Source organism: Phaethon lepturus, unplaced genomic scaffold, assembly GCF_000687285.1.
Source record: "Phaethon lepturus isolate BGI_N335 unplaced genomic scaffold, ASM68728v1 scaffold56560, whole genome shotgun sequence".
Classification (NCBI taxonomy): domain Eukaryota; kingdom Metazoa; phylum Chordata; class Aves; order Phaethontiformes; family Phaethontidae; genus Phaethon; species Phaethon lepturus.
The window spans coordinates 10,919-25,930 of NW_010512305.1; the positions used below are offsets into that span (position 1 = coordinate 10,919).

At 37.9% G+C, this 15,012-nt stretch overlaps 1 protein-coding gene across 1 annotated transcript; it reads left to right on the top strand.

Moving 5' to 3' along the window:
* Window positions 1-258: 258 nt before the first annotated feature.
* LOC104620140 (rho-related BTB domain-containing protein 1) lies at window positions 259-14,269 on the top strand (the record flags this gene model as incomplete). The annotated part of the gene is made up of 3 exons (XM_010286271.1): window positions 259-450; window positions 813-916; window positions 14,084-14,269. Coding segments are annotated over exons 1-3 (482 nt in total), but the record flags the coding sequence as incomplete, so codon positions are not given.
* Window positions 14,270-15,012: the final 743 nt, after the last annotated feature.

The window sequence follows — 15,012 nt, forward strand, 5'->3', positions numbered from 1 at the left end:
AAACAGGCTTGTGTTTACAGAAACCAAAGTGAAAATAGCATGTGAACAGCATAAACCAACTGCGGTCAAAATAGTCATGCATTTGCATAACTGTGTGGTATTTAAAGGAATGGCTAGCTTACTTTGGTACAGTTTACTACAAGCTTTTCCTTAAGAATTTGTCGTCTTCAGACATCTCTCAAGAAGTGGAAGTAGAAGGCTCTGTTCTTGTGCAGTAGTAGAAAACAAGTTTAACTGTCTTGTTACAGTTTTTGATAAATGGACACTGACATGGACTACGAAAGACCCAACGTTGAAACTATCAAGTGTGTGGTGGTTGGAGATAATGCAGTAGGAAAGACTCGTCTAATCTGTGCAAGAGCATGCAATACAACCTTGACTCAGTATCAGCTGCTGGCAACTCACGTACCAACTGTGTGGGCCATTGATCAGTACCGTGTCTGCCAAGAGGTAAGGACTGGAGGTGTACAAAATATGGAGCACATGCTGTGAGGTTGTACTATTATTTATTGGCAAGCCTTTCTTTGTCAGGATGCGGCAGTGAGCTCACAAGTATTTTACGCACAGTCTGTACTGTAGCCATGGTCTGATACGCATCTCCCTGAGTCTCTCATTCCAAAGTAAATTTTTTTTTTTATCAAACCTATTTTTAGGAATATGCATATTCTGCCTATTTTATAAAATACAGCATTTGCTGAAAACTATACGTGATAGACTCTTGGTCTATTATGCTTTGGACCTTCTTACAGGGCGAGTTAGAAATGTACTTGTTTGATGCAGAGAAAGAGAATGCCATGTGTATTCTGTTCTAGGTCCTTGAACGCTCAAGAGATGTTGTGGATGAAGTGAGTGTCTCTCTCAGGCTGTGGGATACGTTTGGGGACCACCACAAAGACAGGCGCTTTGCTTATGGAAGGTAAATTGATCCAACCAAAATTTTAAGTAACACTTGTAGTAAAATTTTAGTGAAAAAAACATTTGCAAATATTAATTTTGAAAAGCAAGGACTTAAAAACAATCAAGGGTATTCATATTCCTGCCTACTGCAAAGAGGCTTATCTGCTGCAAGGATTAAAAAGATATAAATATTTAAAAAGCAGCGTAGTTTTACTATGCTACATTTCCTTGAACAGCCTGCTAAGCTCTGTCAACAACTGTTGTCCTATTTCAAATTTTAAAGAACGTTTCCAAAAATAAGATTGTAGTTTTATAAAATTGAACATTAGCATTCCCTGCCTGTATAAGCAGTGTATGATATAATTGCCTGACAAGCAACCAACGAGGAGAGATGTTGGGAAACATCACTCCTACTCCATGAAATATTTATTTTGTTAAAACCTATGATGTTGAATGGGCAGCTAGCTTCTTGAGAGCTGTTTTTCTTCTGTAAATATCAAGTGTCTGCTAGTGAATTGATTAACACTGGCAATTCTAAAAAAACCCATCCAAAACCACAATCAAAATTAATGTAATCTAAATTTTTCCAGCTTGTATAATATAACTTCAGCACAGTTTCAACAAGGACTGAAGCCCGTGATAGTCTTTCAGTTTCGTTTAATGGTAATTAGATCTGGCCTTGTGGCAGTACAGACAGCAGAACAGCTGAATAACAGACATTTGGATATACATATAATGAGAACAGATTACCTGTATTGGGCAAATACTGACCTGAAGATGGATTTTGGACAGATATTTTCCTAACTGACATTTGAGTGAGGTCTTGGTCCTCACAAGTTTTTCGCCTTCTTGAGCTTTTTCATATCGTTTTCGTATCTGCTTCAGTCACTGCAGATGATCAAATTTCCATAGACAGATACTTACTTTGTTTCCAGCTGGAAACACCCCTTGTAGAGTGTCTGCCCCAGCTTTGGATTCCATGTTTCCAAAATGTACTTTCTTACTGTTTTCCTTCTCTCTGTGCTGCCTGATGAAACAAGTGATTTTGAAGGATGACTGTCTTTTCTGTTCTCCACCCCTTAGAACTGCTGGAGAGGGTTCTGCTAGTTGAATCCACCAGTTAAATTTACACACTGTAAAACTTGGTATGGCAATTTGTACAAAACTCCTTTGTACGCAGCACTGTGTTAGTTGTGTTTTCACAAAGTCATGAATTACCTTGAATTTTGCATCAGGAGCTAAAGTAGCCACACATCTGGGCTATACAACCTGTGCCATTTTTAAATAAGCTTTGTGAGTGAGGAAAATTACTGACTTTAAGGTAACGTTGACCTTAATATTTAGTGCTACTTGAATTTGTGAATAGATACTGTTTTAACATTTGCCAGCATAGGGAGCCTACTTTGATAAATATGGATGTAACTTAATGTTTCCACTAACTGTTCCTCTTTGATGTGGCCTCCTGATATTCTGCAACAGATACTGTGTCACTGAGAAGATTACTAGAGATTAGGAGAACAAAATCAGGCATGTTTTGAACTCTGATCCCACGTTTACTGACAGGATGGGAGAGGGGGAAGACAACATACTTAGATTCTAATCCTGCAAACTCCAAGGAGGACATGAATAACTTGAGATCTTGTGGGATTAAGCATATGCACATAGTGATTCATTTGTGGTGTTAGCAGAATTGAACCCATGTAGAATAAGGTTTGTTTTACCCTGATCAACTGAAAAAGGCTGTTCTGGAAACCTGCTGTTCTGTAAGTGGTTTTTCAGCAAGTCTGTTAATGCAGAAAGTAAGTGGAAACTCCAAAGAGACTGTTTTATAAATAGAATTTCGGTTGTAAAATTTCCTAATTGTAAGCACTGATTAGGTACTTCACTGTTTTGAAAGGTATTACTGTTTCATTTAAAACCAGCTGTTTAGTGTTTTATCAATTTCAGCATTTTAAAAAGAGATTTCCAATATTGAATGTTCACATTTCTAGGAATTGATTTTAAATCACCTCTGTATGTTGAACTACGGTCTACTCATAGATGAGTCAAATCTTGCAGTACAGTGAAAGGAGTATTTTATGCCAAACTGCTCAGGGCTACATCTACAAGTGTCCCATGTTTCTGATTATCTGAGGGATCATGTAATCACCTAACCCTTTGGTTCCCTTCAAATTGTTTTATGCATTTGCCTCTTATGCAGGGGAAGGCTTATTTCAGCCAAACCTCAGCTAAGACCTCTAATTGTCCTAAACGTGGTGTAACAAGAACGAGCAGGTCATTAATTCACCTGCTGCTCATTGGAAGAGGTTGTTCCATACAGTTTTACAAAATGTTACATAAATAGATTATGCTATAGATCACAGGCTGAACAGTTAATAGGACTTGCAGCAAAGATATATCCTTCTTAATTCTTTATTTTGCACAGATAGAAACATGACAGGAGACTGACAAAAGAAATGTGTTTTCCACTATTTTTTGTGTGACAGAAAGAGAGAAACGTATTTGAATGCTATTGAGGATGGAATAGTTAATGCTTATATTGCCATCCTTTAAAATGGGAGTATGGGGAATGAGATCCGGCTTGCGTTCTACTGTGTGGTGTTTAGTTTAATAATCACAATCCTCTGTGAGCTTTGCGAAACAGTTCCTGACAGATTAAGGAAGGGAGGGGGATGTGGCTGGAGGGACTTGTGGAACTATTTGCTGCAATTTTATAGCATGACTTTTTTTTTTTCCTTAACTGAAGCACACGCTTCAGTTTTTAGAAGCACCCTGTTCAGTTCAGCTTAGGCATTATGTGATGCCAAACAGTCATTTGTTGATACTGTGCCACGGGGTTTCATTCAATGCAAAATCACTCCAAAATGTTGTAAACTGACAATGTCTTTGTTATGATTAGCGTATTGACTTCTAGCTCCTAGACACTTCTTCCTTTAATAACAATCTAGTCTTAGTGCTATTGTATTCTCTAAGGCTGCAAGTAAGGTGGGAACTTTATATAAAGCTCAAGTTGTTATTATTATGTACCAGTTTCCCTGGGAGGCACAACTGCATGTGTAAAGACATGAAAACATCTTAATTTACATTTCAGCTGTCAGGATTCACTATCCTCTATCCTTCTGTCCAGTCTGGTTTTGAATGAGAATGTCAGCATGTCATTGTGTTCAAACTAATTCTAAAAGCAAAATAGGACACAGACTGGCTTGCACTTCTTTTCTTTTGCACCTTTTTCTATTTTTTTGAGGTAAACATGTTTGACTACAATTTGATTAATATCCTACATATCCTGTTTTTCGATACATGCAGCTCTAGTATGTGTAAACATGAGCACAAATCTGCAATGAGTTAATTCAGTCCCAATCAAATATTTATTCTCAATACCATCAATGTGGTTTGTCAGCTGATTCAGCTAGGATGATTTATTTACTTGCAACTTAAATATGAGCTGTAGACCAAACAAAATCTGTTCATACAGCATGGACAGAAAACAGCTTTTTCCTCATGACTTACACGTGAATGAGCTTTGCTGTGAGACTGCTGACAGAGCCTCTTAAAATATGTTTAGAGTATTTCCTCTGTTGTGAATGGGTTTCATAAGCCTTGTGGGTATTGTACGTACACAGAGAAACACATGCATTCATCTTTTTCTGTCTGATTACGATATCCTTAACCAGTTACTTCAATGTAATTGAACCATAGAAATATAACTTCTGAACAACAGCTTAAAAGGGTCCGAGAGAACAGGGATTTATCACTGATATTTGAAGACTTCCACCGATCTCTTTAGGGTTGTTTTGTCTAATGTTTCTGTTTCTTAAAGGATGGCGATGATGATATATATATAAAAACAAAACCCAGGTAACTTTGATGTAAAATGGTATTTGCATTCAGCAAATTCAGTGATATTAGGGTGAGGTGGGTGTCTTCACAGAGTTACCTCTGTTTGCCTTTAGTTAGATCAATGCCCTCTGTGACTCACTGCCTGTGCTTGCTGAGAGTGGGCCAGCAGCTCCTCTCCTCTCTTCACAGAAGGTTTCAGAAGGACTTTGAATGAAGGTCCCCACTTTACCCTGCAGTCTTGCTACCCTTGTTTTTATGTTATAACAATTATCCACCTTCCACATGCCTTACGAGCCATTTACTGGCATGGGTTGGAAGGGGTCATCAGAGATGTGTCTTCACAGCATTAGCACTTAACAGACGCAAGATAGTGTTTTGCTTTGTTAGCAAAGGGTCAGCTGATGTGGAATCCAGTTGTTTTCAGATGTGTCTCACTGTGGCTGCTTCTTTTTGCTAGGTTTTGCTGCCACAAAAAAGCAATACGCACTATCTTTGAATTCTCTTCAAATACCAAAATTTGTGAGCCTCCCCATCTACTTTACAGTGGTTTATAGGCTACTCAGGTTCTTCATTAAGCAGTCATGAAGAACTCCTGTAATAAACATTTTTTTAATTTTCATTATTTTTTTTCTCCTTTGAGTTCAACTCAGCTCAGCCCAAAGAAAGACTAAAATAAACAGAGAGTCACAAAGAGGTAGTATTCTCAAGTAATTTTATTCTGATGCGGTGTGTGTATGCAGTAGTTTTTTCTTCTTTCGTTATCTACATTAACGTTTGAGGCTTTTTCACTCATTCGATGGGAAAGTATATGCTTTATATACTTAAACCAGTCAAATTAATGCAGATCTACTACTTTCCTTCTCTACATCCCACCATGTTTCCATATTGTGAGTAGAAGAAGGTTGCTATGGAATTGCTGTTAGGAATCCTTCCTTTAAAAAGGTGTGTGCCAAATGATTGTTGGAGGGTCTGAGGCTCAGCTTGGTGTATATATAATCTATCTATAATAGAGAGACACTTGTAATTCTTTAAGTCTTCCTTGACTCAAATTAAAAAGTATGTGTCAAATGTTATTTGTGGTATTACATAATTTTCCATTTTTCATTGCTTTCCTATGTCAGTGGCTGGATGGAAAGAGGGCATTTGGGCTCTATCCTAAAAGACCACAAGGCAACATCAAAATCTTTTGGAAATGCTAAACCTGGGAAGTGACTTTCCATCAAAATCTTCATCTTAGTGAATTATTTCTTTGTGAATAGGTTCTAGGTGGATTTCTTGAGCTGTTTTCTATGCCAAGGGTCTCAGGATCTCTGTCTGGATTTTCTCATACATATATCAGAATAGAATAGAATGTGACTATTTCAAGTTGGAAGGGACCTACAATGACCAGCTAGTCCAACTGCCTGATCAATTCAGGGCTGACCAAGTTAAAACATTTTATTAAGGGCATTGTCCAATTATCTCTCAAACACTGACAGGCTTGGGGCATCGACCACCTCTCTAGGAAGCCCATTCCAGTGTTTGACCACCCTCTCAGTAAAGAAATGCTTCCTAATGTCCAGTCTAAACCGTCCCTGGTGCAGCTTTGAATCATTCTCATGCATCTTATATGAAAACCACTCTGCACAACCAGATGTAACTGTTTTAAGCTGAGTTCTTGTCAATAACTTTGTGACATCAACTTACCAGGTAAAATTTCTTGACAGTATTTTTTTTTAAATAAAAAAGAGGAGGAAGCTGGCTTTGGTGATAGCCCAAGGAAAGCAAAAAATATGAAAGTCTCTGTTTTCTCCCCAGAGAAAGAGCTGCATCTAGCATCTGTTAATATCTAGTTTTCTTTTATTCTGTGACCTCAGAAGTTACTCTCATACTGGATGCAAACCAGACCCTATCATTCTTTCATCTTCTCTGGATTTTTACCTCGCTCTTTGTCTTGTCCCTGGCTTTGTCTCTGTGTTTTTCATCAATACTTAGAAGGAATCATGCTTTTACTGAATTTTGGGACCTGGCTTTGGATCTTCCTCTTTCTTTTTTCTTTTCCATCCTTACATCCCTCCCCTACCTTGAAATAATTTTTTTCTTCTAAACATGTTGCTTCAAATGATGCTTTAACTAAATCTCTTCTTACTTCTTAACTCAATACATTTTTTGTGATAGATCATTAGTTCCTGGGTTTTTTTAGATGATGGGGCCAGGAGTAAAGAAAGGGTACATTTCTTCTTTCATTTATTCTTCTGCAGTATCTTTGATGAAAGTTAATTGGTTTTCTGTAGAGAGATAGCATGTGGTTCTCATCTGTAAGCTGCCTCCTTACAATAACAGCAAATAAGCTTGAAAAGCCCTCCTTTCCCTATGTTTATGCTTTCTCCATTGCTTTGTGAATTTATTTCTTATTATTTTATTTTCTGACTGCTGTCTGGAGACAGCAGTCAGCTGGGATATGTCTTAAAACAACATTTTTAGCTATATTTTTATCAGTCCCTTTGATATTGTGAGTTTTGGTGTTTGCCCCAGGTTGATCAGATGTGTTCCAGCTATCCCCGTACCTTCTCTTTCTCTAGCATTTTTTTTCATCCTTCTCCATTGATTTGGTGTTCAGGCTTTGTGTCTTTTATAAACCCTGACTTTGCATGTGGTACACAGATATTCCAGTATTTCAGCCTCAGTTAACTATCTCTAGAATTGTATTTATTATAGACCTTTTGTTTCTGTGTTAGAAATGCAATAATTAACATCTCTGCTCCAGGGAAGGGAAAAAGGCATCTATTGGTGTGTTATGGTCATTGTGTTTACTGAAAAAATACTGGATTCCAAAGACACTTTTACTGAGTCTACTGGCAAAATTTATCCCAGAATTGTGCTAGGGTACCTTGCAGGCAGCCTGTTTCAACTGCAAAGTTCTATTTAGCACTAAGATGGAATTTTTCATATGTAAATGCTGAACCTGAATTATGGGTGAATTTACTTCTTATAGCCAGCAATAAAATGAACCAAATTCGAAGACCGTGTAAGCAGTCCTTTAAATTAAAAAGAAAATTGTTTTCCTCTTGTTACATTGTTCCACACACCTTTGCCATTGTTTTTAGCACTATTGCTAGTCAGGCATTTGTACAATAAGAGTAGCTCTTACTGGATTTTGCCATGAAAAATGAGATATTTTAATCATTCTTTGTGATCTCAAAACATTTTTTGTCATTCTCTGTAAATGCACCACTGTTCTCCCATGACCACCTCAAAGGACATAGAAGAGATTTAAAAATGCTTAACATTTAAGAATGATGTATTGTTTGTAAGGAATGTACGGGAAAACTCTTTCCGTTTTTGAAGCACAGTCTTAAAATATGTGATTTTCTTAAGGGTAGCTTTATCTTCTTATTATTACAGTTGTTACCTACTAAAAATTACATTGCAGAAATTTTAGAAATAGATCTGCATGCTACTCACCACAAAATCTGAATATATTTCAGGGCATTTTGAAAGTTTCGCACATTACACCAGTGCTTAAGAAGCTTCACTGCTGTCGGTAAAGTATAGAACTAATTGATTCTCCTGCTCACATCCAGGGCACTGCATGGTCTTGCCCTGCCTTACCTGGATTTCTTCAGTTCTTCACATGCCAGGCACCCCCTGCATTTTAGTTTTCCTAGCCTCTCATCTGTTTTGAGCGTGTGCACGTAAGTCCTGTGTCTTCAGGTCATTTTGTTACCCTCACCAGTCACTTAATGAATTTCTTCTCATTTCATGTGATGGCTGCAACTGCATTTACTAAAAACTGAGTCCACTTTATCAGCCTTGCTTATCTGCACAGTTTTTTTTTTTCAGCTCTGTGAGATGCATGCATAAAAGACGTTGTATAACTGAGTGACTCTCTCTTCAAAATGTATCTGGATTGACATGGAGATGTGGCAGGCTTTTGTTCAGCCATAAATTATCAATTTAATTCTTAGATGGCCTTCTACTGCCTGAACCTAATGTGTTTGGGAATTTCGGAGCTGGTATTTGCATTCAGGCTGCTGCCCTACACAGTCTTTCCTTTCAGGTTGTTGAAGGACTGTGCAGGTGGACAGTAGAGACAGCCCTTGTCAAATTCTGGTCTCAAGTGGGATATGTTCAGTTGTGATGCAGGTCTCTAAGGAACCTTGGGAAAATTATGGAAAGTGTGTACGGAAAAAAAATTAGGGCAGAAGGAGTAAAAGTAAAGAAACTTTTTATTGATAAATAAATGTCCAAGGGTTAGCTGTTCTGGTAAAGTCAAGAGAGTCTAAAAATTTGGATGAACCTCTACCAAATTGTCTGCTCTGTAAAATTCTAATAGACTCCCTTACTTCAACCTTGCTTCTTCTCAAAGAAAGCTGATATCTAAAAACCGGGAAAAATAAAGAGTATAATAGGAGAAATCTACAGTGGGATTTTTTTTTCCTCACCCCCAAGTCTATTCTTGAAGTTTGATTTGATTTTTGATTAAATATGTGCAACGGACCTCTTGTCAACCAAAATATAATTTGTCTGTCCTTGAACTGATTCTGTGAGATTTAACTCTTGGGTGTCCTTTAAGCTCTCTAAAACAAAATATGTACTTTTGACTTGTCCTCTAAAAAGATGAGAAGATAGTGTGGCAATACAGTTCAGTCTTCCTCCTTTCCCTCTTTCCCACTCCCTCCACTGATTTCCAGATCAGAGACATCTCCTTTTCACATTCTCTATTCCTTACAGCTTTATTTCTTCCCCTTTCCAAACCCAACAGTATTATTCCATGACTATATGGCAAATGATACCCCATACATATGACCAGCAATTCTTGCATGCAGCAGTTTTTCCCAGTAACTTGTAAATTAGAAACCAGAGGGAACAACTTCTTCCTAGGTAATGCAGTGTGTACATTTCAGAAGGCAGCCTGTTTCTTTAATGAGACATAAACCCATGTTAGTGTATCTGCAGCCAGCACCACATTATATAACTCTAGATTCAGACTATGAAACATAAAATTTTTAAACGCACTTGCCATGGAATGTATGAGATAATCATTTAATATTGCTGTTTCCTTGAAGTTCTGTCTAAAATAAGAGAATTAGGGAAGATGGAAAATAATGTAGCAGTTTCTCACTGGGAGATGGATCAGCAATGTGGTGTGTAGGTACATCTGCAGAGCAGCTCATTACACCAGTTCTGGAACACACATAGCATGTAAGCAGAGGAGTCTTTCAAAATCTCAGTCCAAACCAATGGAGTGCTCTGTTACACAAAACAGCTCTAGTTAGAAAATAGTAACTTCTCTGTTGCTTCTAACAGCTCAATCAGAAAAGCTTGTTACATAGCTAATATACTGCTTTTTCTCCCCCACCTCACAAGTTTTTCACTGTAGTGATTGCAGAGTAACTTCCAGATGGTTACAATGGTTACCTGTAGCTTGACCACTGCTGAAGCCCAAGGTTGATAATTTAAAGTTGTCTTGTCTTTTGCAGAGCTATACTGCTCGCTTTTCAGCAGTGACTTGGACTGCGCTCTGTACATCAGATAGAGTTCATAATTCACACACTAGGAGCTCACAGGACAGCAGCACACCATGTGCTGATTCCTGCCAGAGATTTGGTTCTCTAGAGGGTTTCTTTCATGTTCTGAAGTCTGAAAAGGGGTACTTGCTTCCATCAAAAGTTGTTCTTATTCAAGATTGGGAAAATATCACTGAACGCATTGAGATAATACCTATGTTAGGTAGATGGGTTACTTCTCGGAATGGTAGTAAGGTTCATTCTTTACCCACAGAAGCCTCCTATAGGCAGTCCATAACTATGTTTTTAAAACAAGCTGGGATGACTTCAGGTGTGTATGTTTTGCATTAAGAATTATTTTTGTGACTCCAAGGGGACCGTTTTAAATACTCTTACAGTGCTCTTACATTGCTCTTATGTTGCTCTTATGCTTTAATGTAAGACTCCAGCACAGGAGTCTTGTGAGCCAAACATGTGGGTCGTGGTTTATTTGCCTACAGCTGAGAGAATCTGTTCCTCTTTTCCACCTGCCAAGCCTCACACATCTAGATTTTGTTCTCCCCTGTTTGGAGCCCCAGTGAGTAGAAAGACACCTGTTTTCTTACATTGGTGATGCAGAGTGTTTCACTGGTGGTTGATCACATGCTAGAGCAAGTCACACAGAAGTTATGAGTTTTGGTGATGCTTAAGTATGTTCGGATATTTCAAATAATAATAGTAGATGATTCACAATTTCTTCTGATAAACCTATGAAAAGCAGAATGTAAGAATAAATCAGGTATGCATTTCCAACATGTCCCACTGAATCTACAAGACAATGTGTTGGATATCCAAGCTACCATTTCTCTTTGCTGAGTTATTTGTAATACTGATCTTTGTTTCTTGTGATACTTCAGTATCAAACATCAGTATATGCAGTAAATGTAATCATACACTTGTGTTGTATTTAACAAAGGTGGATGCACACAGTGCCTCATCAATTGCCCATCTCAATTGGATGGTACTCCAGGAGGAATGTGATGGAGAAGTTCTAAAGCACTTTTTGGTATTCAAGTCTATGGAGATGTTTCTTGAGCAATTCCTGAATTTTACTGGAAAATGGTTATGAAATTTCTTTTTAGAAAAAAGCAGCTTTGTGAATATATTGCTGCAGAGAGAAAGAAGAAAGCAGAATTAAACCTGATTAATCCTTTCTCATTCTCCAAGTAACCAAACTGCACCAAAATGGCAATAAATTAGATATTTTTTTTAAATCCTATCCTTTTTTGTTCCCTGAGAATATTAAAATAACATTGGTAAATTTTTTATGTTTGGGAATTATTAATGTATTATTTTAACCTGACATGTTCAGGCTTTTATGAATAAATGTCAAATCAAACTTTATACTGAGGCATTAGCAAGTTGTAAATGTGCCTTTGACATTAAAAGGAATTGTAGGAATTAAGTTTCTAAAGGACTGTTTCCCCAAATGTTCACAGTCCTATGTACACAGTTAATCTTCCTCATATATTACTGTCTCCAGTTTGTACTAATAGTGCAAATCATGGTTATGACTTGAATGAAAACTTAATTTATGATAAGGTAGATGTATTTTGTGAGCTAGCAGACCCAGCTGTGATGCTGGTTCAGCATGTGAACTCTGTTGCTACCCAGTGATTTCCCATCCATCCTGTTTATGGCAGGGCCATTTATTTCTCCCTGTTCAATACAGAACTCTCAGACTATTCATTTTATGGGGAAGTCCAGGTTTTAACACAAGATAAATAACATGCAAATCACATTTTTTTACCTCTTTATTCTGCTTTTCACTTCATTTGGAAGGCAGTAAGATGGAAACATCTTTTTAGTGCAATGCTATGTGTGTTGTGAGGTATGGGTAAAGAAAACAGCTTTTCCCAGCTCAGTTTTATGGTTGCCCAGGGAAGGTCAGCTGTGATGAGTTGCTCAACAACCATATGCAGCTCTGTGGCAAAAATGTGAGAGTCCCTTGGCAAGGGCTGTAACACATGCAAGGCTGTGCTGGGGCCAGTCTGCTGGATAGTCTGGGCCTGTTCTGTCCAAGGAAACAGGTCATCACTGGCTCTTCCCAGGAGCCCAGATCTGTGGCCAGCCCGGCACTGGTCAGCAGCAGTGCTGTGGGGGAGCTGTTATCACCTCCTGCCTGTGAACTCCTGCTGGAGCATTATTCCCTTTTGGTTTTCTGAGATGTGTGTCTTATGTTTTGTAGAGCTGGGAGGGTTGGATACTCGTGACTGCAATTACTTGGCTTGGGTTTTAATTTCTGAAGGGCGCAAGACAGTCTATCTCTCTAAGATGCTTAGTTAGGGTTAGGACCAGCCAGACAGCCAGCGCTTGCCCCACTGGCAGTCCTGATGTCTGCTGGGGCCTAGGTTTTACTCTTATGTGACCTTAAACAGAGCAAGTTTGAGTTTAAAAGGTGTTTGTCTCAGTTATGTAGAAGACTAGTGTATTAGCTGCTTGAAAAGGCCTTGTTTCTAGATATGACAGATGTGTTGCAGTTTATATAAGACACAAACTTGAAGCAGGAGCATTTCTCTTGCATTAAATTTATGCTCACAGCAGTACCCGTATTGTATGCAGCTATCTTTAGAAACAATCTTGCTGGATATATCTGTGCCCTCAGTGAAATGTAGAAAGCAGCAGTACTGAGAAGGTATTTCATTATTTAAAAGGTGAATGTTAAGATTCACTGCTGCTGCTCTATACATTACACAAACTGCAGACATTACACATTTGTGTTAAATTAAATAATAGAAGTGAGATAGACATAGTATTACTGAGCTTATCCTGCTGACAATTCTGTAGCAGTAAGTTGCCTCCTCAAAATATCCCTTCTTTTCAGTTTTTCTTAGGAGTTTCAATTAAACTTTTTTTCTTCTTTTCTTTTTTTCCCATGAGAGACCAAAGAGCTTGAGAACTGCTTTGTAACATCCCATCCCAGTTTATAAATCATGAAATTGCCCCAAGTTAGGAATGCCCTGAGACAAGTATTCAAGCATTTGCCTGCCTTAAGGGTGCTAGCTGTGACAAGAATTTGGTGGTGGTTTAGTGGATGAACTGTCAACCTTAATCCTCATACTTAAAATTTATAAAGCAAGTTTATTTAGTGAAGTACTTCTTATTTTCTTAAAACCTTTAAAAGTCTGCAAATATTGTCATGCTTACTCTGATTTAAGCCACTGTCCTATTCTACACTTTACTGACCTTATTTTCATTGTAATGTTTATTTTTGCTTATATTGTAGAAATGGTCGTTCTGCAGTAATTTGCCCTTCTAACAGGTTATTTATTAAAGACGTTAGAGAATTGCTGTGCAAAGTGCATTGCAAAGGAGCCCACCTCACTATCTAAAATGGTGCAGTAAAGGTATTTCTCCATTACAAGTTCAGAAGTGTCTGCCTGTGTGGCTGTTCTGAAGTTTTGCATAACTCCTTTCTAACTCCTATGCACCAGTGATCTTTGAATTGCAATCTAGGTGTCCAGTCAGCAGAATTGTTTCTTGAGCAATGACACCCTGTGATGTAGTGTAAAAGCAGAAAATGGCAAGCCCTACCTCTCTTTTTAGGGCTGTGTTCATATGTGCAGGGATCATCTCTTGGCATAGAGGGGCAGTGCTTCCTGGGTATGTGGATTTGTGCTCCCATGCTTTTGTGGTGAAATGTGTAGCTTCAATCAAACCTCTGCACGAACAATGTGTATTCTGACATCTGGGTGTCAGCACATTTTTCAAAGCGTGGAGTGGAGTAGCTTGAAACTGGAGTGATGAAAATAAGTGAAGCTGCAGTGGAGACCATGTTTGTTGGGTTTTAATTGGATATTTTCTTGTTGCCTTTCTAGGTCTGATGTAGTTGTTCTGTGCTTTTCAATTGCTAATCCTAATTCCCTGAATCATGTGAAAACGATGTGGTATCAAGAAATCAAACACTTCTGTCCTCGCACACCTGTCATTCTGGTGGGCTGCCAACTAGATCTCCGCTATGCAGATCTCGAGGCTGTGAACAGAGCCAGACGGCCTTTGGCAAGGTAAAGTTTAAACAAAAATGAGAATTAAAAAAAATCACATTGGTAATCAGGTACAGTGCTTTTAAAAGAGAAATGAGAAAGCCTAGATTCCTTTTTTTGTAAAATGAGAATATATGTGCTTTCTTCTTTTTAATTCTGTTGTCTGCGTTGGGTACTTCTTTAACACACGCAGTTATGATATGTTTCCCCACAATATTTTTTGTTCATTGGATATCTAAACTTGTTTGGGTGCCTGATAATGTAGAGATAATAATGATTATTGGTGGTTTTCATATATGTCTTTCTCCATCTGAACATGTGTATCATGTCCTGCCCTGTCATTACTGTCAGGTGCTGTTTTAAACTGACAGATTCTACTCAAGTTTTCTTAATTCTCAACTATTATTTTTTTGTAAACGTAATCCTAGATCATGTCAGAAAATAAAGTAGTTGCAAATTAAATTTTTTAAAGTTTGGAGATTAAAAGAGAGTTTGGGGTCATTCTGGAGAAGCTTTGTTTTTACCAGATTCAAAGACAAGTGTTCACATGTCTAGGCAAAACAGTCCCACAATTTTCTGTTCACTTCTAATTTCCTCCTTTTATGTGAATTTGAATGAGACCAGATTCATGGAAATAATATCCATGATCATGTAATTAAAGACTATATTGTAACAAATTGTTATTTGTTACATTTTGTTACATACATAAATAATTGTTATATATTGTAACAATTTGTTGATCTGCTGGAGGGTAGGAGGGCTCT